Raw genomic sequence first — 26,004 nt, 5'->3', positions numbered from 1 at the left:
TCTAGGAGCAACAACGGCTAAGCCGCGAAGTGGTAGGCCACACAAGCTCATAGAACGGGACTGCCGAGTGCTGAGGCACGTGGCGCGTAAAAATATCCAACTGTTAAATTGAATGTTTTATCAAAATATACACACATAATGTATGAGGGACATAAAAGGCACTCTATTGGTGGAACGACACAGATATGTCCCTATAGGTAGAACATGCTGATGACTGAAAGACAGGTGAGAGAAAATTAGATACAGGTGAGACAGGTGATACTGTTCAGTGAGTAAAGCATACCATCAAGACTAAACCACTTAATAACTTAAACATTTAATGGTTTTAAACCCTTGTGTCTGTGGTAGCATTGCTTTCTAATGACAGTTAGACTGATAGACATAACTGCTCTTCTAGCTGTTTTGTCTGATGTATGTATGTTACACTGGCCATGGCAGCACACAGTTAATAGAAATTAAAAATAGTGCATTTAATTTCAAATGCTCACTATTGGTCAACTATGCTGTACTCCAAACTATATGTAAAGGTAGCAACTACATTGCTTAGCTTTCAGCTGGTGTGTATCCTGTGTGTGTGTGTGTGCTTGTGCTTATAGAAGTGTGTGTATTCATGTCTATGCATGTGAGTGTGTCTATGGTCTATTTCTTGGACGGGGGCACCTCCTTGCCCTTGTTGCTGAGTTTGCTCATGACCTGTGTGATGTCCACAGGGCCACTGGTGGCCATCCTGGCTCTCTCCTCCTGCTCCAGCTGGCGGACGATGATGGGACTGATGCTGGGTCGACGCTTCCTCGCATTGGCCTCCAACTGGGACACACTGGAAAAGGGATGGGGGGAAAAGAGTTGAGGAGGGGGAGAGAGAGTTATACATGTCCTTACAATTACACACTAATTATATATTTGAGAGAGAGGGGAAAGAGGTGTTGAGGGAGATACCATAAAACTTAAGTTAATAGCCTGTGAGTTTATTTGCAACAGGTGCCTAGAAGCAGTCTTCTATTTGAGTCAGGCATCTATTTCCTTAATGCACACAGTTTTTGCTCATTTGCAAATGTAATTGTTTAATTCCAGCATTTTAATCAATTTCTTCATTTCCTGCACTAATGTGTTATCCTTTACACACTGTGTCACATTTATTTTGTCTTAGTATGCCTCAAATAAAAAATAAGAACTTTTCCTTGACAGAATAATTATTCCCATCTTTGACTGTGCATTTTCGACAGTTGTTACTTTTCGCCACTAGAGGGTGATCGGCCAATTTCTTGGGTAAGGAATCCCAAAGTTGTTGACTGTTTTTGTGCTTTCCAGTTAGCTAGCAGATCTCAGCTGTTAGCAGCCAATGGCTAGCAGTTTCTTACTGGCAATAAAAACAGATGTTTACATAATTGTCATTACTGAATTATTGAATGTAACAAATGAAACATTAAGCCTCATAAACAATTCATGGTAATTCATGGAAACCTCAAACAATTCATTTGAAACAGGCGTTTATTTGCTGAAATGACGTAAATGTGTGCCATTGCCCGGCTATTAAAAAGGACAGGCGGCCATTTGAGACTCAGCGTTTAATTGAAGTTTTACAGTAGTCACAACAGTGCAGACCACATGTTCCACTGTACTGACCACACTCTCACACACACACAGCACTGACCTGAACATGTGTTGGTCAGGACAGATGGCCCTCTTCTGAGTGTCCTTAAACACTGGAGACTTCAGGTACCGCCCGAAAGAGTCCTATAACACACACACACACACACACTTAGATACCTCCTGAACGAGTATTGAAAGTTTTACTCCAAAATAAGTTAGTCGGGAATGTTACATAATGGCAGCCATTGTGTATGATTTTCCAGTTACAGCAGACAGAGGGCCTGTATTATTAGTGTGGTGAAACTGACCTTCTTCATCAGCATGAAGATGTGTGTCTGAGCTGCATCCAGTACGTATCTGTGAGGGTGTTTCAACCCTTTGACTGTCACCTCCATGGTCTTCCCATCAATGTTGATCCACCGGGGGGCGCCACGCGTCAAGAAAGTCCTAACCAGAGACATGGTTAATGTGTGTGTGTGTGTGTGTGCTGGTATTACGGTTGCTGTCCTTTCAGAATCACGAACCTGTCACACACTGAAGGCCTATAGGTTCGCCACTGAGCAAACATGTCTATAATAGATATAAAGACTGTTAAGATACTGTATTAATGTCTCTAAAAAGGAGTATATACTGTATATTTGGACTGGCGAAGTGGTTTTATGCGCTGACTGAATGGAAACTGCTAAGTTTTTTACTCCGCTGGTCTCGGGAAGAAATTACGAGTCCTCACTGTCCGAGACCGAGTCAAGACCGAGTCCAAATGTATCCGACACGGAGACAAGACCGAGACACTCGATATGTGGTCTCGAGACCTGACTCAAGAACAGTCTCGAGTACTACAACACTACTGTGTTGTATGTTGATCCTGTCTGCAAACTAAACCTATGGGGCGAAAAAACTTGTACTTGAACTTGCGTTACACATAGACAGATATATTATCAAAAACACTATTCCTGTACTGTGACTGCTGACAGGTGAATATATCTCTGGGTGAGATGATGTGTGTCTCTGCAGGGAGGAGCTCTGGCCTTTCACTCCGACTGGACAGACAGGCTACTAACGAAGCATCCTGGGTAGATTGTGATGCATCCCGGGTACTCTCATGGGGGGCAGTGGGGTTGGGGGCCTAGCTTATTCCTCTGTCTGATACCAATCACAAACCAAAACAACATGACCTCAAATCATATCAAATCATACCATGCACATTACTTAATGTTTTGTCTGTCCGTAGCCAGGGACCGTCAGTGCAATGGACTACATATGGTAGACCCAAACACAGAGGTGGTAACAGTTCAGTCCCAACTGTGTGTGGGGTTGTGGTTGTCTTACTTGTAGACCTGCTGGGCCTTGTCGTTCATGGTAGCGGCTGTTCCCCACTTCAGATCCTCACATGCCTCCCAGAACGCCAGGTTCTCACCTGTCAATCAATCAATCAATCCATTAACTAATCAATCAACCATCCAGTCAGTCACACTTTAGTTTTATAATGTCAATCCCTAAAAGAACAAGCAGAGGCACCTTGAAAAGACCCAGACTGTTGGGTGTAAAATGGGACTGGTACATGCCTGCCTATAATCATGTAAAACATTTTTTATCGTTTTTTTTATTTAACCATGTTAGTCTCGTTGAGATAAGAATACATTTTTCAAGATATGGACGAAGACATAATATCATAACACCATTGTTGCAATGTTTTCCCAATGTTGTCGTAATGCTGTAGCGACATACCGCTGAACTCCTTCTTGAGGAAGAGTCTGAAGTCATCTCTGCCTCGAGGGTCAGAGAGCAGCTCCCCAAAACTGAAGGTCCACCTCTCCACACGCATCTTAGTAGGAATTTCCACACTGACACACACACACACACACATATGAATGTCCACGTTTTGATATCAGTTCAAATAATACATTCTACAACAACAGGTAGGACAGGACTAGTAAGCTGAACAGTTAGGGATCAGACTCACTTCGCCATGTTGAGCAACCAGTAGGTGACATCATCAGTTACCCAGGGGTTGCTAGGGAGACAGGGGGCTAGGAAAGGGTCGTGCTTATTATAGGTGACAGAGTACTTCACAAGACTGGAGAAAAGAGAAAACAAACACGAAAACAACAACTACTATGTTGGAGAGAATGGAGAATGATGCTTTTTAGCACCTTAGTGATGGAAATGTTTTCACCATTAATCATATGGTGATAGTATATGATTTCAGCTTTTTACACTAGGTGTGATGGATTGTCAAACGTGGTGAAATCTAAACTATAGTGACATACGCTCCGATAGACACAGACGACTTGACCCTCGGCCTCATGATGGACTGCTGCGTAAAAATCATCTACAGGAAACAGGGGAAAAAGGAATATTCATCAACACAGACGAAAGGGAAGGAGGAACTGTTCATATGTACATTTAAATACATTTTATAGGCTAATTATTTTAGGATATTAAAAGTTGTTTCTCACAATTCTTCTGAAGAAGTCTGAAGTTTGTTTCTGGGAAATAAAACAATGATTTGGTAATATATAACAGCAGAATGGACAGCTGCAGTAAACTTTGCATTTATTGTGCGCGTCTGTCTGTGTGTGTAGAAGTATTCTTCAAAGTTACGACTGTAAGAGAGGCATTGAAGAAAACCTGCAGACAGAAAAAGAGAGGGGGGGAAATAATATTGATGAATTCAAACAGAAATAAAACTAAATATGTGATGTGATTGGCTAACAGAGGGAACAGGTGTGATGTGATTGGTTAACAGAGACTAGGGTAATGGTGGAGGGGGGGGGGCAGGAAGAGGGGTATGTACCTGTATTTAGTGTCAGATTACCAAGGTAGAAATCCTCTTATCAAATATAAGCAGATTGAATACAGCCTTGCCCTTGCTAGGTTACACAGACAATGATACTGTGGCTACAATATACCCCCACATGAGCAGGCTAATCCATACACACACACACACACACACAAACAGTGGGACTAACCTGTTACCTCCTCTGTGTTGGGGTCTACCATGCGTTCAAGTCCGTAGTCCATTGCACTGACGGTCCCTGGCTACAGACAGACAGACAAAACATTAAGTAATGTGCACGGTATGATTCGATATTTTCATGTTTTGGTTTGTGATTGATATCAGACAGAGGAATAAGCTTGGCCCCCAACCCCACTGCCCCCCCATGAGACTGCCCAGGATGCATCACTCTCTACCCATGATGCTTCGTTAGTAGCCTGTCTGTCCAGTCGTGAAAGGCCAGAGCTCGTCCCTGCAGAGACACACATCATCTCACCTGGAGATATATTCACCTGTCAGCAGTCACAGTACAGGAAAAGTGTTTCTGATAATATATCTGTCTATGTGTAACGCAGGTTCAAGTTATCACCCCATAGTGACCTTGTATGTAATTAAACACATGCAGCTTTTCTTCTGTCATTACTTGTTGCCCTAGAAGACTAAATAACCCTTGCTCATCAGAAAATGGCATACATCGATAGAATTAATACTTCAAATCGATCTTTAAAGTTCTCTCTTTCATCTCTGCTTCTCTTGCATTGCAAAGACATTAAGGGACCCGGGAGAAAATGCTCAACAATATTTTGGGGACCAAACAACATCAGTTTGACTGGTTTTAAGGGAATTAAAACAACTTCGGCTTGGATGCATATTTTATGTGGTTGAAATACTATCAGCTTTTATGACACTGATAAAGATAGCACCTTTACAGACGGTCCCTATCGCGCATTCACATTCTCTCAAGATGCTGAAAGCATAAATCATATTTCTCCACTCCTGTTCCCGAGTCAAAATGTACATTTGGTGTATCATTTTACTGCAAGAAGTGCTTAATTCTGCAGTAGTTAATATTACATTAGGCTACGAGAGAGGTTACAGTCAGTGTCCAGATTTCAGTTACTATTCCATTTAACCCATCTGAACACCACATTTCCCTTGACGTGCCCCGTCTTGTGACTGTCGAATTTGTATAGCACCTCACAATCATCACCCATAACATCTTTCGTAAACATTAGGCTACTGTACTGGCCTTCCCTTCTCTTTATTTTCAGCTCTCCATTTCAAAGCTTTTTTCTTACTGAATTAAACTCCGATATTGTCCTTTTTGCCTCAGTGGATCAACGTTAACTTATTCTGCCCAAGTTCCCAAAAGCATTTGGTAATTGGCGTGTATTTGGTGCACTAAAGTTAGGACCTAAAGCTTAGGCTTACACTCTAACGTCAGATAAAAAAATCATTAAAGAAAAACCTCAATGTAGCCTATAGATATGAATTGCAAAATAATGATATATTTATGGCATTTTAAAGCATTGTTTTCTCTTTATTCAACCTGCCCGCCACCCTCCCGCACTTAATCCACACAATATTTCACGACCCTAAACCCGCAGATATAAACGCGGAGACATTGGGTTATGAGTCAACCCACACATCACTAGTGTGTGTGTCTCACCGGAGGTCTGTGTACCACCCAGTAGGCTCTCTCTTGGCAGTCAAACACCACGCGATCCGGCTTTTTCCTCTCCTTCCCCGCCCTGTGCACAGACACACACAAAACAGTCCAATGTTCCAAGTACACTGTCTGTGGATGAATGTATGACAGTGTAGTCTATTTCTGCCAGACTAACCTGTACTGTTCTTTAGCCTGCATCACAATGAAGTCCCACTTATGGTTCATCCACTTGTGAAGGCTGTTATACTGCACCTGAAAGACAACAGACAGACGTGTGTTACCACTTCCACATTAGACAGATGTGTGTGCCGGCATTCACGTGTGAATGTCTCTCACCTGTTCATACAGCTCCAGTGTTCCTTTCTTGCGGATGTTTCTCTTAGCCAGGTATATTGCTGAGAAATAAACATGACTTCCATTTGATTTTTTTTTTACTTCAACTTATTTGTCCACAATGTAGATGACCTAACAATAAAGAAAACTTTAACTCTGTTTGTCTTGTTTTGTGTGCCTCTCACCATAGTCTGTGTCCTCTACAGGCCACTGCTGGGCTGGCCAGAAGTATGGTGTCTGAGAAAAGACAAAAAGCACAGAGGTTTGGCAAAGCCTTCGGCGTAAGGGGTTGGTTAAGCTTAAGATTCATGAGGTGTTGTCATTGTTACCTGAAAGCGGTAGAGAGACGCGTCTGGTTTGATGACTAGTCGCTTATGATCCTGGAGGGGGTAGATGTACCCAAACGCCACCAACATGGTGCCCAGAGCCCACGCCTCTACACAGACAGAGAGAGGGGGAAGAAGAAGAGAAAAGGAGTGGGTGTTCAGGAACCATAATACTAGACAGCTCTGTGTGTGTGTGTGTGTGTGTGTGTGTGTGTGTGTGTGTGTGTGTGTGTGTGTGTGTGTGTGTGTGTGTGTGTGTGTGTGTGTGTGTGTGTGTGTGTGAGTGCGCGCGTGCGTGCGTGCGTGTGAGAAGAAAGCTCTTTTACCTTCTGCCTCTATACTGTAGCAGTTGGTTAGCCATGCCACAATGTCCTCACCTGGAGAAGGTTACAACAAACAGCTATTATAGAGATATGACATCACATGTATGACATCAGACTCATTGATGTAACTGTCACGTGTGCTCCCTCTCCGGGCCTCTAGGTCACCAGTCTGCTTCCCCAGTTGTCATTGTATCTGTATTTGTTTCATGTCAGTGCGCTGTCGGTGTTACGTGTTTGTTTCATTTATTAAATGTATTCACTCCCTGAACTTGCTTCCCGACTCTCAGTGCACATCGTTGCAGTAACTCTGAAATCAAAAGAGGCAGTGGAGAAGAGAGAGGGGCGATATATAAATGCCAGACACCTGCCTCAGAGAAACAACTGCTGAGACAGTCAATATGAGAGGAGAGGAGGAGACAGCTTTTCTTTTGCCAACTAAATTTCTCTATAGGGATACTGGAAGTTATTCCAGTAAGTTATTTATTAAAGTGATAATGCCCTCGAAGCCGCTTTTTGGAGGATATATTGGCATGGGTGTTAGGCCCAAGACGAAGTCGAGCACTGGCAAACCGTGCCAATATATCCTCCAAACACCGGCTGCGAGGCCATTATCACTTTTATACAACAGGTTAACAACATATTCAAATAATGACTGACATACAGCATTTTCATTAAAAACATTATTTTCATTCTTCCAAGAGATAGTCCCGGCCCACCCGTTGTATAATCTATGTTATGCTACGCTATTCTATATTTTTACCAATCCCAGACTACATGCTGTTACAGTGTCTAATCAAGGATGATTTTATCAGAAACGGACAAAGCTGAAGTTGTATCGTTAAAACTCAAGAGTATGCAGTAGGTTCTTTAGCCATCTCTCTGTCAGTGTCAGTGTAGTGGAGATGAGAAACAGAGTCAATCGTAGGACACCTAACTGAGTAAAATATACGGATTTACTCTAGAAAAAGCTCATCAGTCAAAATCCACGCAGAGATAAAACAATAACGACAAACACAACTAACACGACCAACAGTAAAATAATAACGCACAAAACATCATGATAACCAGAGGGTTTAAATAGGGAAGTAATCATAACGAAATGGGAACCAGGTGTGAACAATCAAGACATAACAAATGGACAAAGAAACGTGGATCGGTGGCAGCTAGAAGGCCGGTGACGACAACCGCCGAACGCCGCCCGAACAAGGAGAGGCACCAACTTCGGCGGAAGTTGTGACACTCTCTCTCCTTCATTCTCTCTCTCATCTTTCTCTCCTTACTGCTCTTCCTCCTACTCTCACTCCCTCCCTGTCTCCCTATGTCCCCCTCTCTCTCTCCTTCTCGACCAGAGGTTGTCAAGGCGATATAATCTTGAGCTCAAGACTTGGGAAAAAAGGTCCCGGGGTCTGTAGGAGTTACCTAAGCTATGGCAGCCACTATCTGACAGTCTTTTTCTGTTTACTTCTTTGTGTGTGTTTACCTGTGATAGCGTGAGGTATAGTAGTGATAACCAGTCTCTGGGGTTGTGACTTGACTCCAGTCTTTGGATCCTGCATCTCCAGCATCACAGACTCCACCTCGCAGACAACAGGAAAACAGGTCATAAAGACAACATTCACCACTACAGAGGTGGGTCACTGAGACAACGCGTTGTCAAGACAACAGGTTACCATGACAATAGGACAGGAAGTCAACAGGATACTATGATAATGAGACAGGTCAGATCCATATGCATAGAATTACATCTATAGAATCCTATTACTTTTAAATAGAACTATTACTATTAAAGGGACATTTCACCCTGGGGGAATCCGGTCTCATTTTCATCATGTCTGAGGCATTTCTAGGACAGTGAGATGTGTTTCACACATAATTGCCCAAAAGGAAGGCAGGTCAGGGCTTCACGCACTGGATGATACACCTTATGACGGCTTCCGGGAATATTGATGGAGGGAGCACATGTAGGTGGAATCAGATTCCGTACCACTTACATCAAAATACAGAACAATACACAGTTTAACCACCCCACTAATTGTATTAATCAGGAGGTTCGTTTGTAGTGATTGAGTAGGGAAACAGTTGCGGGAAAGGTTCTGACAGATGGGTGTGTCTCTTAAAAGGAACTACACTGGACTTTGTGCAAACTGGAAACCACATATCCTGGCTACAAGGCCCTCCCCCACCCTCCCTTTGGCAAATCAGATCCTGGACTTCCTGACGGATCGCCCCCAGGTGTTCAAGGTAGGCAACAATACCTCCACTACGCTAATCCTCAACACAGGGACCCCACAAGGGTGCGTGCTCAGCCCCCTCCTGTACTCCCTGTTCACCCATGACCGTGTGGCCACACATACCTCCAACTCAATCATCAGGTTTGCAGACAATACAACAGTGGTAGGCCGGATTACCAACAACGACAAGACAGAGGTGAAGGCCCTGGTGGAGTGGTGCCAGGAAAATAACCTCTACCTCAACGTCAACAAAACGAAGGAGCTGATCATGGACTTCAGTAGACAGCAGAGGGAGCACGCCCCCATCCACATCGACAGGGCCACAGTGGAGAAGGTGAAAAGCTTCAAGTTTCTGCATCCACATCACTGACAATCTGAAATCCTACACCAACACAGAACAAGTGGTGAAGAAGACAACAGTGCCTCTTCAACCTCAGGAGGGTGAAGAAATAAAGACCCTTACAAACTTTTACAGATGCACCATTTGGAGCATCCTGTCGGGCTGTATCACCGACCTGGTACGGCAACTGCACCGCATTGCTCTCCATAGGGTGGTACGGTCTGCCCATCACCTGGGGCACACTGCCTGCCCTCCAGGACATCTACAGCACCCGGTGTCACAGGAAGGCCAAGAAGATCATTAAGGACCTCAGCCACCCGAGCCACGGCCTGTTCACCCCGCTACCATCTAGAAGGCGAGGTCAGTACAGGTGCATCAAAGCTGGGACCAAGACAGAAAAACAGCTTCTATCACAAGGCCATCAGACTATTAAATAGCCATCACTAGCCAGCCTCCCCCCAGTACCCTGCCCTGAACTTAGTCACTGTCACTAGCCGGCTACCACCCAGCTATTCAACCCTTCACCGTAGAGGCTGCTGCCCTATGTACATAGACATGGAACACTGGTCACTTTAATATAGTTTACATATTGTTTTACCCATTTCATATGTATACTGTATTCTACTCAAGGCCATCCTATTCAACTATTGCTGCATATACTATTCTATCCTATGTATTCTTCAGATATACGACATATTCTATCCACATACTGTCCATAATGGCTGTATATCCCATCACATATATGCATACATACATACATACATACATATATGCATACATACATACATACATACATACATACATACATACATACATACATACATACATACATACATACATACATGCATACATACATACATACATACATACATACATTCAGTATCAGTCAAAAGTTTGTACACACCTACTCATTCAAGGGTTTTTCTTTATTTTTACATCAAAACTATGAAATAACACATATGGAAATAACATATGGAAATAACACATATGGAATCATGTAGTAACCAAAAAGGTTTGCCGGCCCTCAACTTCGTCTCGGGTCTAACACCCGTGCCAATATATCCTCCAAACACCGGCTTCTCGGGCATTATCACTTAATTGAACTCTGGACTCCGACACTGCTCGACCTAATATACAGTTGAAGTCGGAGGTTAACATACAGTGGGGGGAAAAAGTATTTGATCCCCTGTTGATTTTGTAAGTTTGCCCACAGATAAAGAAAGGCTCAGTCTATAACTTTAATGGTAGGTTTATTTGAACAGTGAGAGACAGAATAACAACAAAAATATCCAGAAAAATGCATGTCAAAAATTGTATAAATTGATTTGCATTTTAATGAGGGAAATAAGTATTTGACCCCCTCTCAATCAGAAAGATTTCTGGCTCCCAGGTGTCTTTTATACAGGTAACGAGCTGAGATTAGGAGCACACTCTTAAAGGGAGTGCTCCTAACCGCAGCTTGTTACCTGTAAAAAAGACACCTGTCCACAGAAGCAATCAATCAATCAGATTCCAAACTCTCCACCATGGCCAAGACCAAAGAGCTCTCCAAGGATGTCAGGGACAAGATTGTAGACCTACACAAGGCTGGAATGGGCTGCAAGACCATCGCCAAGCAGCTTGGTGAGAAGGTGACAACATTTGGTGCGATTATTCGCAAATGGAAGAAACACAAAATAACTGTCAATATCCCTCGGCCTGGGGCTCCATGCAAGATCTCACCTCGTGGGGTTGCAATGATCATGAGAATGGTGAGGAATCAGCCCAGAACTACACGGGAGGATCTTGTCAATGATCTCAAGGCAGCTGGGACTATAGTCACCAAGAAAACAATTGGTAACACACTACGCCGTGAAGGACTGAAATCCTGCAGCGCCCGCAAGGTCCCCCTGCTCAAGAAAGCACATATACATGCCTGTCTGAAGTTTGCCAATGAACATCTGAATGATTCAGAGGACAACTGGTGAAAGTGTTGTGGTCAGATGAGACCAAAATGGAGCTCTTTGGCATCAACTCAACTCGCCGTGTTTGGAAGAGGAGGAATGCTGCCTATGACCCCAAGAACACCATCTCCACCGTCAAACATGGAGGTGGAAACATTGTGCTTTGGGGGGTTTTTTCTGCTAAGGGGACAGGACACCTTCACCGCATCAAAGGGACGATGGACGGGGCCATGTACCGTCAAATCTTGGGTGAGAACATCCTTCCCTCAGCCAGGGCATTGAAAATGGGTCGTGGATGGGTATTCCAGCATGACAATGACCCAAAACACACGGCCAAGGCAACAAAGGAGTGGCTCAAGAAGAAGCACATTAAGGTCCTGGAGTGGCCTAGCCAGTCTCCAGACCTTAATCCCATTGAAAATCTATGGAGGGAGCTGAAGGTTCGAGTTGCCAAACGTCAGCCTCGAAACCTTAATGACTTGGAGAAGATCTGCAAAGAGGAGTGGGACAAAATCCCTCCTGAGATGTGTGCAAACCTGATGGCCAACTACAAGAAACGTCTAACCTCTGTGATTGCCAACAAGGGTTTTGCCACCAAGTACTAAGTCATGTTTTGCAGAGGGGTCAAATACTTATTTCCCTCATTAAAATACAAATCATTTTATAACATTTTTGACACGCATTTTTCTGGATTTTTTTGTTGTTATTCTGTCTCTCACTGTTCAAATAAACCTACCATTAAAATTATAGACTGATAATTTCTTTGTAAGTGGCCAAACGTACAAAATCAGCAGGGGATCAAATACTTTTTTTCCCCCACTGTACACCTTAGCCAAATACATTTAAACTCAGTTTTTCACAATTCCTGACATTTAATTCCCTGTCTTAGGTCAGTTAGGATTACCACTTTATTTTAATAATGTGAAATGTCAGAATAATAGTCCCATGGTGTTGAATAGTCCCTAATAGTCCCATGGTGTTTATACTTGCATACTATTGTTTGTACAGATGAATGTGGTACCTTCAGGCATTTGGAAATTGCTTCCAAGGATGAACCAGAGTTTTAATGACTCCAATCTAAGTGTATGTAAACTTCCGACTTCAACTGTATCTATATTTCTTAATTCCATTATTTTACTTTTAGATTTCTGTGTATTGTTGTGTATTGTTAGATATTACTCCACAGCTAGGAACACAAGCATTTCGCTAAACCCGCAATAACATCTACTAAATATGTGTATGCGTCTAATACAATTTTGTTTGATTTGCTGGTTGCAAGGACACACCCAAGAAACACCCACATCCCCAAGTAACCTCATGTTTGATTTATGTCATGGCCGCCAGCATTTCCTGAGGAGCAAGCCAAAAAAGGAGGCCAAATCAGCAGGTGCAGTTCCCCTTTAAGTTACACAGAGAACCCAGTTTTAGTACCCTGTTGGTAACAGAAGCTGGCACAACAAGCATGGTCCCAGCTGGGAATGCAACAAGAGTTTGTCCTGTCCAGTACAGTTAGTACAAATGGGTTGGATTATCTGCTGGCTGCTGGAGGTGCTAATACTAATCACACAATAATAGATCAGATAATACTGATCACGCACTCAATGACCTCATCACTGAGTAGCAATCCAATGGTAGAGAGAACACAGTGTCAATCAAAGCCAAAGCTACAGCACAAGTTTGTGAAATGCCGTTCACGAAAGTAATGGATTTACATTTTGCACATTGAGAAGAGGTGGTCTCATTTTACTGCATAGGCTAGCTCTCTCACACGCTTATTAACACCTGTGAAACGACTAAACATGACTAGCTGGTTAACTGTAAATATAGACAGGCTTTCCTGGGAATGATGTTTTATGATATGTGGCAACAAATCCATAACAGCTGAGTTTTAAAAATGGCTACTGTAGGAGAAAATGCCATGCTATGATTTTTTTTTTATCATGATGTATTATTATCAAATAGGTGAATTGGGTCGACAAACCGGATAATAATACAACACATCACACTCCACTGCCCAGCGTGTGATGAACGAATAGTCGATATATATTTTGATAACTAAATATAGCAACACACTGTAGCCTAGATGTCTGCATCTGCCCTGTAGCATAACGATCTCTGATAGGGCTAACCTACATACCTTTTTGAGACATGCCATCCTAGGTCGGAACCTCTGTCCATGATCCCGTACGTTTCTGATGGTCATGTTGTCTGCCTTCCTACCCTATTATTCACTATGATAACGGCTACACTCTTAATGAATGTAGCCGAATATTTATCCAGCCAAAGGGAAGACGCTAGAAGGAATAAGCGAGCAGGTTATCAATACAATGACCAGCATGCATCGATAGGGATGGAGAGGGAGATCGTCTTAGCCAATCAGGGCACGGTTCTATATTCCCACCAGTGAACCACCTGTCTGTCTGCCATAGCCTGCTATATGAAGTAAGGTAACCGATATGCTCTGTATTTATGCAACTGTGTAGTGTGACCACCAGGTGGGGACATTGGATCATACATCTCAGAGCCTAAATGATTCGTGATCAAGTCATGATTGTAATTTGGCAGTGTTGAATTGTTCTGTTAAATTAGGGCTTTGATGTGATGTGAATAATAAGGTATTTCAATGTTATAATTTTAGGAACAGCTATTTTGTTTAATTTGGTCACCTTTGGTCAAAAATGGTGTCTAAATGAGAATGTAAAAAAGTTTTATCAGGGCAAAATGAAAAGAAAAATCACATGGTTAAGTGATGAGATTAATGTATTAATTTTGCTTTGCAAGAAAGGCATTATATGCTAGATTTGTAGACTGTACTGTCATTCAAAGCACACTTTCTGGTTATATACGAGATAGGGGCTTGCCCAAAGGCTTGGTCTTGTGTGTGTGTGTGTGTGTGTGTGTGTGTGCGTGTGTGTGTGTGTGTGTGTGTGTGTGTGTGTGTGTGTGTGTGTGTGTGAACATTAACACAGGCAGCCCAATTTAGTGGTGTAATCATTAATCCAAACATTTGCAATAATTTCAAGTAGGTCCCTCCCCGTTTCGTTCCGTTTGCTTCCGTTACTAAACGTTTTGCAACAGAATCTGCGTAATGAATACACCCCTGATATTTTTCCACGTATTGGTATTTTGTTCAATCAGATCAGCTCTTTCTACAATAATTGGGTAAAAGATCAGAATTGGGCTGCCTGTGTAAACGCAGCCAGTGTGTATTTACATAGAAATCATGATATTTTTATGGCGCAGAGTAGGCAGTAGCGTTTCCGCGATCCTCACATGAACGCGCAAACTCTCTCCCGTGTATCGATGAAGTTGGTTGAAACATGGCGGACTTCCTGCCGACCCGATCCGTGCTAAACCACTGCTTCCCCGCTTGCCTGCTTACCAACACCGAGGTGGAACAGCTGAGGAAATCTAAGGCGATTGACAAAAGTATTTCCCGGGACAAAACCTACGTGAAACGACTAGTGAAGATACTTCTACTGGGCGCGGGCGAGAGCGGCAAGTCCACTTTCCTCAAACAGATGAGGATTATCCACGGGCAGGACTTCGACCAGCAAGCTCGAGAAGAGTTCCGGGCAATCATTTACAGCAATGTTATCAAAGGTAACTAGGGAGAAAGTCTACGGGACTATATCTTAAAGAAAGCTACATTAACATTCTTAACGTTCGTCTTTCGGGCCCGACTGTAACTTGAGTGGTGAAAAGTTTTTGACAAGGTTTCCATTATGTTTATAAATGGAGCTGCTATCCGAAGTTAGCAGCAGATTAGCTAGCTACTGTAAGGGTTTAGCTGCAGAAATACAAATTCCCCGTTTAGTGGAGGAACGCCCGTGTTGATGACTATCGACTAGTGTGGGAGTATCGCCGTTTCTAATGTAAAATTGCCATGTTATGTTATAACTAGCTAACTAAATCAGATATACACAAATAATTTCGCAAGAAAGGCATTAGGACGCCTCTTTAGAAAATATGACTTCCTGCTGCCAGCTCTAAAATTCAACACCTCTAACGTTATTCTTTGAGGGTTTTTTTCAGTTTCGTTTTGAACAGTGGTGTAACTTGCCTCCAGAGTGACCAAACGATTTAACTGTGGTTTATATCCTCGAATATTCAGACTTCTTTTAAATCAGCCTTGTTGCCTTCTGATACTTGTCAGATAGGGTTGTGGGCCACAGACCCCCGTGTGTGTGTGTGTGTGTGTGTGTGTGTGTGTGTGTGTGTGTGTGTGTGTGTTTAACTCTAAACCCTATCTCTCCCCTTCAGGTGTGCGTGTGTTGGTGGATGCACGGGAGAAGCTTCAGATTCCCTGGGGCTCCTCTGACAACCAGGTGCACGGAGACAATGTGATGTCATTTGACACACGATCTTCGATGATAGTGCACGGCCAGGTGGAGACGAGCGTGTTCCTCAAGTATCTGCCCTCCATCCAGGCCCTGTGGGCTGACGTTGCCATACAACACGCCTACGACAGACGCAGGGAGTTCCAGCTGGTCAGTACACACATGCATGCACAGATACACACACAGATTCATCAGGCCTCTGCAGACTGGCTGAGGTGAAGTGAAAGTGAAACTGAGTAGAGACCAGAGACTTGCTGCTGCTTCCTCCCTTGTCTCTCTCTGCATGTTTGTGAGGTTGGTGTGTGTGTCGGATGCTCAAGCTGCACGTGCATCAGTCTGTTAGCTGTGCAGACCTCAGCTCTCCTCTCTTGACACCTGGTCTTTCCTAACACACACACTAGGGCTGGGAATTGCTAGGGACCTCACGATACAATATTATCAAGATACTTAGGTACTGCTGTGATATGTATTGAGGTTTTATCATGATTCTGTGTATTGCGAATCAATACTGCGATTTTTTTTTGTTTTTATTGTGTTCGATGTAATGCTCACTCTGTCTGCTGCAGAGGAACAAGGAAGAGCCATGAGAAAATTAGTTGGAAATAAATGCTGATAACATTCTGTCAAAGTTTGCGTACACAGATTTGCAGATGTTATCACAGGTGCGGTGAAATGCTTGTGTTTCTCGCTCCAACAGTGCAGTAATAACTAGCAATACAAGCAATGTACACATAATCCAAAAAGTAAAAAGAAAGAAATTAAGAAATGTCAGAACGAATGAAATTAGCAACCCAAATAGCACAGGTTGGTTCACCATAAAATGGAGAACAAGCTATAGATGGAAAAATACTTGAGTATTGGTGAGATGTTTGTTGGTGAGAGAGAGTATGATTTGTGATGGAATGCTGGTCTGCTTACAGGCAGAACACACACTCAGCCCTGTACCGGCTGCATTCAACACTACCACTGACATAAAAGTGACATAGCAGCAATACAGCAGTGACAACCAGGTTTACATGATGCCAAGGGGCTATATAAGTCAGTGTCAGGCCTGAAATGTCTTGATTTTAGGGGCAAGGCCATCCCCACATTACTGAGCACTTGTTGGCAGCTTTTCATTCACTCTGCCGTCCAACTCATCCCAAACCATCTCAATTAGGTTAAGGTCGGGTGATTGTGGAGGCCAGGTAATCTGATGCAGCACTCCAACACTCTCCTTGGTCAAATAGCCCTTACACAGCCTGGAGGTGTGTTTTGGGTCATTGTCCTGTTGAAAAACAAATGATAGTCCCACTAAGCGTAAACCAGATGGGATGGCATATTGCTGCAGAATGCTGTGGTAGCCATGCTGGTTAAGTGTGCCTTGAATTCTAAATAAATCACTGATAGTGTTACCAGCAAAGTACCATCACACCACCTCCTCCATGCTTCACGCTGGGAAGCACACATGCGGAGATCATCCGTTCACCTACTCTGCTCTCACAAAGACACTGCGGTTGGAACCAAAAATCTCATATTTGGACTGTGTGTTTCCATTGCTCATGTTTCTTGGCCCAAGCAAGTTTCTTCTTATTATTGGTGTCCATTAGTAGTGGTTTCTTTGCAGCAATTTGACCATGAAGGCCTGATTCACGCAGTCTCCTCTGAACAGTTGTTGGTGTCTGTTTCTTGAACTCTGAAGCTTTTATTTGGGCAGCTTCTGAGGTGCAGTTAACTCTAAATAACTAATCCTCTGCAGCAGAGGCTCTCATAACCCACTTCCAGGAGCACCCCATCACTCACCTTTATTTACAATGACGACCTACCGGGGAACAGTGGGTTAACTGCCTTGTTCAGGGGCAGAACGACGGATGTTTACCTTGTCAGCTCTGGGTTTCGATCTAGCAACCTTTCGGCTCTAACCACTAGGCTACCTGCCGCCCTAACTCTGGGTCTTCCTTTCCTGTGGCGGTCCTCATGAGAGCCAGTTTCATCATTGCGCTTGATGGTTTTTGCGACTGCATTTGAAGAAACTTTAAAAGTTCTTGAAATTTTCCGCATTGACTGACCTTCATGCCTTAAAGTAAGGATGGACTGTCGTTTCTCTTTGCTTATTTGAGCTGTTCTTGCCATAATATGGACTTGGTCTTTTACCAAATAGGGCTATTTTTTGTATACCACCCATACCTTGTCACAACACAACGGATTGTCTCAAACGCATTAAGAAGGAAAGAATTCCCACATTTAACAAGGCAGACCTGTTAATTGAAATGCATTCCAGGTGACTACCTCATGAAGCTGGTTGAGAGAATGCCAAGAGTGTGCCAAGCTGTCATCAATGCAAAGGGTGGCTACTTTGAAGAATCTCAAATATAAAATATATTTTGGTTACTACATTACTACATGATTCCGTATGTGTGTTATTTCATATTTTTGATGTCTTCACTATTATTCTACAATGTAGAATAAGAGTAAAAAATAAAGAAAAGCCCTTGAATGAGTAGGTGTGTCAACTTTTGACTGGTAATATATTTCTTTTTTTATTTATATTGTTTTCCCCTAACCCTACCAAATCAAATTTTATTGGTCACATTCACATTTAGCAGATGTTATTGCGGGTGTAGCGAAATGGTTGTAAAGTTGCTTAGCAGCTAGAAGCAGAGCTGCCCTATCTGTCGGCGCCATCTTGCTAAGGGCCTCCCCTAATAAGATGGAGTAAACAACACTTAGGCTTCTACTTCCATCTTATTCATACTATATCAATTTTACAATAGTTATTTTTTATTTGCTTTTAGTCCCATCCAGCTACTTTCAACCCCTCCCATCTATTTCTGAACATCATCCAGTTTTGATTTGTTTGCCATATATATATTTCAACTGTGCTGTGAAGTTTCACAAAAGTTCTGAACCTTTCTATTCTCATAGTTTCTAAAGATTGTAAATTAAAGATAATTTTTTGCTAAGAGTTATTATAGTATTTCTGGTTTCATTGACACACAATGACAGCCACAGACACAATCCTACTCATATTAAAAACCCAAGCTAGTTGTTGCATTTTTAGACCTTTCTAAATTTCTAAAGGATATTTTCATCTCTGTCATATGATACCGCTCGCAATTGCGGTGCGCTTTGGAGATTGCAGAGTAGTGTTTTCCCGCCAATTGCATTTTGGAACATTCACGCTTATAGCCTACTGCCGTTTTGCGCATTCCTGCGCTCATAATGTGAAGAAATAGCCTAATATTTTAACATTTTAAGCTAAATGTTCTGATGGATTTTTTATTTTTTATGGGGCATTACGATCACACAAGGGGGCATCGACAGCCGGGAAGTCAGTCTGAGATGTAACAATTTGTGTTTATAACTCTGTGTGTGGGTGTGTGTCAGGGTTTACGTCAGCCGGTAATAGCCGGCTTTTGGCCAATTTTTTTAATAAATGAAAATCTAATAAATAAAACTGCCGCCAGCCAATTGTTCGGGAAAGAAAAAAAAATCCCATTGCTAAATAATGTGTTTTAACCTATTAATTGATTGAAATACCAGTCGATGGAAATGCATTTGACTGGTCATGCTTATCGGTCTATAGGTTAATTTTTGTAGTGCACTGCTTATAGAGGCTATGAGCGGAAATCTGTCAGGACAGCGTGAGAGCCCCTGCTGCTGCTGCTACAGCTTCTCAAACAGCTCATTCGTTGGCTGTTGGAGTGAAACGGGATTTTATAAGCTCAATCATTATGTAACAATTCTAAATCCAATTGTATGTTAAGTTTTGATAGCCACGATTTTAAAAGCGCTAAAAACCATCTCTTTTTTTTGTTCAACTGGCAATAAAAGCGTGCTTCCCATTCACCATTCAAGTGGATGTAGGCAGGCTTCAGTGCATCACATCACTTTGCAATGAGCTGGATGCAGTATGCATTTTGGAAATATACAGTATACTTAATTGTTTGAAGCCTGAATGTTTTACGTCATATTATGAGGCATGTCTTACCTTGCTTTAAAGTAAAACCCGACCATAGAAACGTGGAGGCAATTATTTTATAAAGACTTCCATATGCCATTGAAACCAGTAGCCTATTTCTCTCATGTCCTATTTGTTTTCAAATAAACTTTCTTTCATTGTCCAGTTGCCAAAGCCACAATCCTAGTCATATTAGCAACCCATGCTTATTTCTGCATCTTTAGATCTCCCCTCTTTCTACATTTCTAACTGATTTTCATCACTGTCACATGAAACAGCTGACATGTATAATGCGCTTTTGACATGTGTTTTCCCGCTAATTGCATTATGGAACCAACATTTGCACGTTGCGCGTTGCCTAGGGCGCGTTGCCTAGGGCGCGTTGCCTAGGGCGCGCCGCCTTGTGTACATTGCTGCGCTTTATAATGTGAAGAAATACTAGTTTATCAACATTTTAAGCAAAACTTTCTGGTCTGTTGCGTCAGATTCATTGCAACTTCAAAAAAAGATCCATAATTCATACAACCTATCGTCCCACAACTGTCCCAGAGTCTACTTGGATCTGGATATTTCTTTCTCGCACAGTACGACAAGCTGACCAATAGAATAGGTCAACTTTTCTGCTATGGGCAATAATAGATTGACATAGTGGCTAGTGATTTTGCTGTTTGTTGTTGGCACAGAATAACTGCCACATTTACTTTTCCTAACATCTTCAAAGTGCGCATCAGAAATCGGTAAGGACACACGCCATTGCATCCTCGACTTGCATGTTCTGTTAAGATGAATAGGCCTAGCTATAATCTAAACGTGATTTCTGTCATTCTGAGAACCGTGGGTGGACGCCCAAATCAAGTTACGCACCCAATGCATATGGGTCCATTAAATTGATCAAATGTCCATTAAATTAAAATGCTGCCGATCAAATGTTCGGCGCCACATTTTCCTAACGGGAATCCTGGTGTGTGTGTGTGTGTGTGTGTGTGTGTGTGTGTGTGTGTTTACAGTAAGAAGGGAAGCAGGATCTTTTACAGAAACAAATCGTATGCCTAGGTTTCACTTTTGGGTTGTAGCTGAGGCCATCTGTCAAATGATATCCTGGTTCCAGTAGCACAGGGCCTGTGTGTATGTTTATCAGTGTGTGTATGTTTATCAGTGTGTGTATGTTTATCAGTGTGTGTATGTTTATCAGTGTGTGTATAGTGTAGGCCGTCATTGTAAATAAGAATTTGTTCTCAACTGACTTGCCTAGTTACATTTTAAAAAGTATTCTGCCTGTATGGACAGACACTTGAGCTCTTCTTTGATCAACTCTACATAGTCTGTAATCTTAGCCAACTGCACACAGACAGACACAGACAGGTTTTTCAGGCCAGGTGAGTTGTAAAGATAAAAGGCGTTTTAGTGTTGTTATCGAATGTGTACAGTAAAACACACACACACACGGTTGTGATCTAATCATCACAAAGACACAAGAATGGATAGTTTTTTTTATTTACACTTCTGTAGCTTTCAGGGGTAGTGTGAGTACATGCTCTAACACACACTCTCAGACTGGAATGTGAGCCAGTCTTGGCTGTGCAGGCTTGTGTTTGGGCACGCCCCACTTACTGAGAAACAACCCCAGACCAGGAGGACAGGGTGGAAAACGCACCCACACTCCGTTACACATCACACACACGTACAGGCACATGAATGCTGACTTCACATGGATGCACTACAGGGGTTGGCAACTTGCGGCCATTCCACTACAAGGGGAATTACCAGGAATTCAGCTACACATTTGTTTAATTGAGGCAATCTATTCCCAAGTTTACCCACAAATAAAAATAGACCTATGTGAGCATATTTCATTCTGAGTTTGTACGTACAGTGCATTCGGAAAGTATTCAGACCCCTTGACTTTTTCCACATTTTGTAGCCTTATTCTAAAATATATTTAAATATTTATTTATTTATTCTCATCAATCTACACACACTACCCTATAATTACATAGCGAAAACAGGTTTTTGGAAGTTTGTGCAAATGTATGAAACATAAAACCCAATACCTTATTTACTTAAGTATTCAGATCCTTTGCTATGAGACTTGAAATTGAGCTAAGTTGTGTCCTGTTTACATCATTCTTGATGTTTCTACAACTTGATTGGACTTAGAAAGGCACAGAACTGTCTATATAAGGTCCCACAGTTGACAGTGCATGTCAGAGCAAAAACCAAGCCATGAGGTTGAAGGAATTGTCCGTAGAGCTCCAAGACAGGATTGTGTCGAGGCACAGATCTGGGGAAGGGCGCCAAAAAATGTCTGCAGCACAGAAGGTCCTCAAGAAGACAGTGGCCAACATCATTCTTAAATGAAAGAAGTTTGGAACCACCAAGACTCTTCCTAGAGCTGGCCGTCTGGCCAAACTGCGCAATCGGGGGTAAAGGGCCTTGGTCAGGGAGGTGACCAAGAACCCGGTGGTCACTCTGACAAAGCTCTAGAGTTCCTCTGTGGAGATGGGAGAAACTTCCAGAAGGACAACCATCTCTGCAGCACTCCACCAATCAGGCCTTTATGGTAGAGTGGCCAGATGGAAGCCACTCTTCAGTAAAAGGCACATGACAGCCCGCTTGGAGTTTGCCAAAAGGCACCTAAAGACTCTCAGACCATGAGAAACAAGATTCTCTGGTCTGATGAAACCAAGATTGAACTCTTTTGCCTGAATGCCAAGTGTCACATCTGGAGGAAACCTTGTACCATCCCTACAGGGAAGCATGGTGCTGGCAGCATCATACTGTGGGGATGTTTTCAGTGGCAGGGACTGGGAGACTAGTCAGGATCAGGGGAAAGATGAACAGATCAAAATACAGAGATCCCTGATGACAACCTACTCCAGAGCGCTCAGGACCTCAGACTGGGGGCGAAGGTTCACCTTCCAACAGGACAATGACCCTAAGCACACATCCAAGACAATGCAGGAGTGGCTTCGGGACAAGTCCCTGATTGTTATTTTCAAACATAATCAATATTTAGGCTTAGTTGCGGTCAATGTAGTTTTTCCTATTATTATAATTGAGTTCCGACCCCCGACACAAATCGGCCCGTGGCTGAATCTAGTTGCCCTACCACTGTAGTACACTCACTCACCCACATGCAGCAGTTTTAGGCTGATGTGTGCACATAATCTGAGTATTAGTAGGATTGGCAATGAAGCTAAAACACATTTCTCTCCTCTCTCTCAGGGTGAGTCGGTTAAGTATTTCTTGGACAATGTGGAGAAGCTGGGGGAGCCGGTAAGTTTCTCTCCCTTGTCCTCTTTCCTTCCATAAATCACTCTGCCTCCTTAACACCCCCATCCTCTTCTCCTGTCTTCTACTCATCCCTCTCTCTCCTCCAGAGCTACATCCCTTCCCAGCATGACGTCCTGCTAGCCCGTAAGCCCACTAAGGGCATTCATGAGTATGACTTTGAGATCAAGAGTATTCCCTTCAAGATGGTGGACGTGGGAGGACAGCGCTCGGAAAGACGGCGGTGGTTTGAGTGTTTTGACTCTGTCACCTCCATACTGTTCCTAGTGTCTTCTTCAGAGTATGACCAGGTACACACACACACACACACACAGTGGACACTCACGCACACTGAACACGCTCACCACACACACCCTCTGTTTCTCTCTCACACACACACACACTACCTAATTTATTTCATTTTTTATCCCCTGTGTGTTCTAGGTCTTGATGGAAGACAGGCAGACCAACCGTCTGAGAGAGTCGTTGAACATCTTTGAGACGATTGTCAACAACCGAGTCTTCCTCTCAGTCTCCATCATCCTCTTCCTCAACAAGACTGACCTGCTGGAGGAGAAGGTCCGTACAGTCACATTCCCCGTAATCACAAACACGTTTACCTAAGACAGTGCGCTTAGAGATGCCTTGAGTAGATTGGACCCTGCTCGCATGAGTCCTCACTGAAGAAAATGGGCTCTTAGCTTTTCAGATACAATACTTGACATCAATATATTTCTAATTTGAGGCCAAACCAACCTTCTGATTGTACTGACGTTCCATGTTATGTTCGTCTGATCCTTGTTCTCGGCAGGTCTTGAATGTTTCGCTAAGTAAATACTTCCCAGAGTACACGGGGCCGGACCACAGCCTGCCGGACGTCCAGAAGTTCCTAGTGGACTGTTTCCGGGAGAAGAGAAGAGACTTGACACAGAAGCCCCTCTACCACCACTTCACCACAGCCATCAACACAGAGAACATCCGCCTGGTGTTCCGAGATGTCAAGGATACTATCCTCCATGACAACCTCAAACAGCTGATGCTCCAGTGAACTATGACCTCCAGAGAGGACCTGAGCAAAACTAGCCTGAGAGGACCCCAGAGAGAACTTATTCTCCTGCCTAAATGAGGACCTGATTGAGGACCTCTCACCTTTAAAAGAGGACCTGCAATAAACCAGCCTTTAAGAGGAATTGGTTGAGGACACCCATGCCTTGGGGAGGACCTTGACGTGCCACTTCTGTTTAGATGTTTTTATTTGGTTTTTACTGCCCTGTGGTGAGTGGATGGTCTATAGACTGCTCTGAAGTCAGTTTGGCTAGGGACATGATTGAATGCTGGACAATAAGCTCTGTCCCTGGGTCAGTTTGATGTCTACCCTGATGCCTACCGTGCTGTCATAGCCCCTCTCCTGTCCACTGATCTGTGTGACCAACTGATGGAGAAATCATAACGCCTTCATACAACATCTTAATAACCCTTAATCACTGTGTGTGTGCAAGTACGCACATGTGTTCATCTGTACTGAGCTATCTGTGTATACCTGTTTAGCCTTAGGTATTTGCGTAAACTATCATTTAATCAATCATGTCCTTGATCAGCTACATTCCAATGTGTGTGTGTGTGTGTGTATACAGTTAAATGTCTGCCTTCCTATTCCCTGGTAGTTATCTTGTAATTCTGCTGTAAGGACACAGACACTTGCAGCAGGCAGGCGTGCCGGTTAGCTAATATTGTTATCTCAGGGTTCTATGGAGACCATTGTATAAATGTCATTATTGTGTCTGTAGTCTATTGTCTAGTCCCCTCAAATTCAAATCTGGACTTTCATTGCTTTTTTCAATTTTCCCCCTCTAATCAGGGACTGGTTTAGACCTGGGACATCAGGTGGGTGCAATTAATTATCAGGTAGAACAGAACCAGCAGTACTCCATACCTCGTAGGGTAATATCTGAATACCCCTTGTCTATATTGGATACTCCAGGTTAAAGCTTTAGATTCTTCGTTAAATGTCTTCTGTGAGAACCTGTTCTTGGATGTATTCACTAGGCACGAATTGGAAGAAACGGGCTGCAACGGGGAGGTACTATCTGTACTTGTCAAATAAGAAATGCCTTTTTTTTTTTTCATTGCATAATGTTTTGAAACATTATGCTACGGTGTGCCCTAATGAATACTACCCAGAAGAGCAGAGGGGCGTGTCTCAGACCCTGGGCTGCATTCATTTGGGGAGCAAATGTTATATAACCTTCAGGTAGATCCATACATGCATGTTAATTCCTATATGAACGTTCTATAACGCCTCCCATTGGTGCCCTTGTAAAGGGACATGCATTGCGTTAGACAGCCTCTCTGGCCATCTGTTTGATGTTTATAGTTGTACAGACTGACTCCCAATTTATATTCTAGTTGAAATGTTTTTGTTTCTTTCCTGTCTATACTGTAACCTGTGTTGTTGATGACCATAGTGTGTGTACTGTCCTAATGTGTATAGGTATGCTGACACTGTAAAATCTGCCACCTTTATAGTGCTGAATGACAGCTTGAGACTGACTCCAGATCAGCGTTTGAACGTTTCTCTCCTGCTAAATCACACTGTGCCTTCACTGTAAGTGTATAAGGATCAACTGCCATAGTTTCCCTCCGGCTACGGAGATGGCGCATCTGTCTTTCCACTGTCCCTCTCTGGCTCTGGCCTTGTACATACTGACACCTGACGCCTTAGTTGTAATATAAAACACTTGGTTTACTTTCATGTGTAAATGGCTGTTTAAAAAATGGGCAGATGATGATTTGCTGTTTCACACTTTGCCTTGTCATTGAACAGACTATGGACATGTTTTCTTTTTCTAACAATCAGCGTTCTTCCTTGTTTAATAATGCCACTCTAACCGTTAAAATAAAACCTATTTCTTTAACGAAA

General features: G+C 42.9%; 2 protein-coding genes across 3 annotated transcripts; one reads left to right on the top strand and one right to left on the bottom strand.

Moving 5' to 3' along the window:
- Window positions 1-14,872, bottom strand: LOC115201223 (regulator of G-protein signaling 9). Of its 2 annotated transcripts, XM_029764662.1 has the most exons (17): window positions 13,672-14,626; window positions 8,501-8,597; window positions 7,024-7,074; window positions 6,701-6,807; window positions 6,557-6,608; window positions 6,375-6,433; window positions 6,214-6,290; window positions 6,039-6,120; window positions 4,570-4,632; window positions 4,050-4,079; window positions 3,861-3,922; window positions 3,554-3,667; window positions 3,319-3,434; window positions 2,920-3,007; window positions 1,899-2,037; window positions 1,652-1,734; window positions 1-817 (listed from the first exon to the last, which is right to left on the bottom strand). In XM_029764662.1, the coding sequence occupies exons 1-17, from the start codon at window positions 13,735-13,737 to the stop codon at window positions 640-642; spliced, it is 1,464 nt and encodes a 487-aa protein (XP_029620522.1). In that variant the 5' UTR covers window positions 13,738-14,626; the 3' UTR covers window positions 1-639. The 2 variants fall into 2 exon arrangements, with proteins under 2 accessions (XP_029620522.1, XP_029620523.1); XM_029764663.1 differs by lacking the exons at window positions 8,501-8,597; window positions 13,672-14,626 and adding an exon at window positions 14,808-14,872.
- Window positions 14,833-26,004, top strand: LOC115201224 (guanine nucleotide-binding protein subunit alpha-13). The gene is made up of 6 exons (XM_029764665.1): window positions 14,833-15,137; window positions 15,798-16,024; window positions 23,040-23,090; window positions 23,195-23,395; window positions 23,529-23,663; window positions 23,896-26,004. The coding sequence occupies exons 1-6, from the start codon at window positions 14,855-14,857 to the stop codon at window positions 24,130-24,132; spliced, it is 1,134 nt and encodes a 377-aa protein (XP_029620525.1). The 5' UTR covers window positions 14,833-14,854; the 3' UTR covers window positions 24,133-26,004.

Source organism: Salmo trutta, chromosome 10, assembly GCF_901001165.1.
Source record: "Salmo trutta chromosome 10, fSalTru1.1, whole genome shotgun sequence".
Classification (NCBI taxonomy): domain Eukaryota; kingdom Metazoa; phylum Chordata; class Actinopteri; order Salmoniformes; family Salmonidae; genus Salmo; species Salmo trutta.
The sequence above is the reverse complement of the archived record's forward strand: the minus strand, read 5'-3'. Positions and strand labels throughout refer to the sequence as shown.

Excerpts from the sequence above, each read along its gene's own strand:
- LOC115201223 (XM_029764662.1), bottom strand. The coding sequence starts at position 13,737 with ATGACCATCAGAAACGTACGGGATCATGGACAGAGGTTCCGACCTAGG. Across the intron at positions 3,668-3,860 it reads TCGTCTGTGTCTATCGGAGC|TCTTGTGAAGTACTCTGTCA; the intron begins GTATGTCACTAT and ends TCTTTTCTCCAG. Across the intron at positions 2,038-2,919 it reads AAGGCCCAGCAGGTCTACAA|GACTTTCTTGACGCGTGGCG; the intron begins GTAAGACAACCA and ends GTCTCTGGTTAG.
- LOC115201224 (XM_029764665.1), top strand. The coding sequence starts at position 14,855 with ATGGCGGACTTCCTGCCGACCCGATCCGTGCTAAACCACTGCTTCCCC. Across the intron at positions 16,025-23,039 it reads GACGCAGGGAGTTCCAGCTG|GGTGAGTCGGTTAAGTATTT; the intron begins GTCAGTACACAC and ends CCTCTCTCTCAG. Across the intron at positions 23,091-23,194 it reads TGGAGAAGCTGGGGGAGCCG|AGCTACATCCCTTCCCAGCA; the intron begins GTAAGTTTCTCT and ends TCTCTCCTCCAG.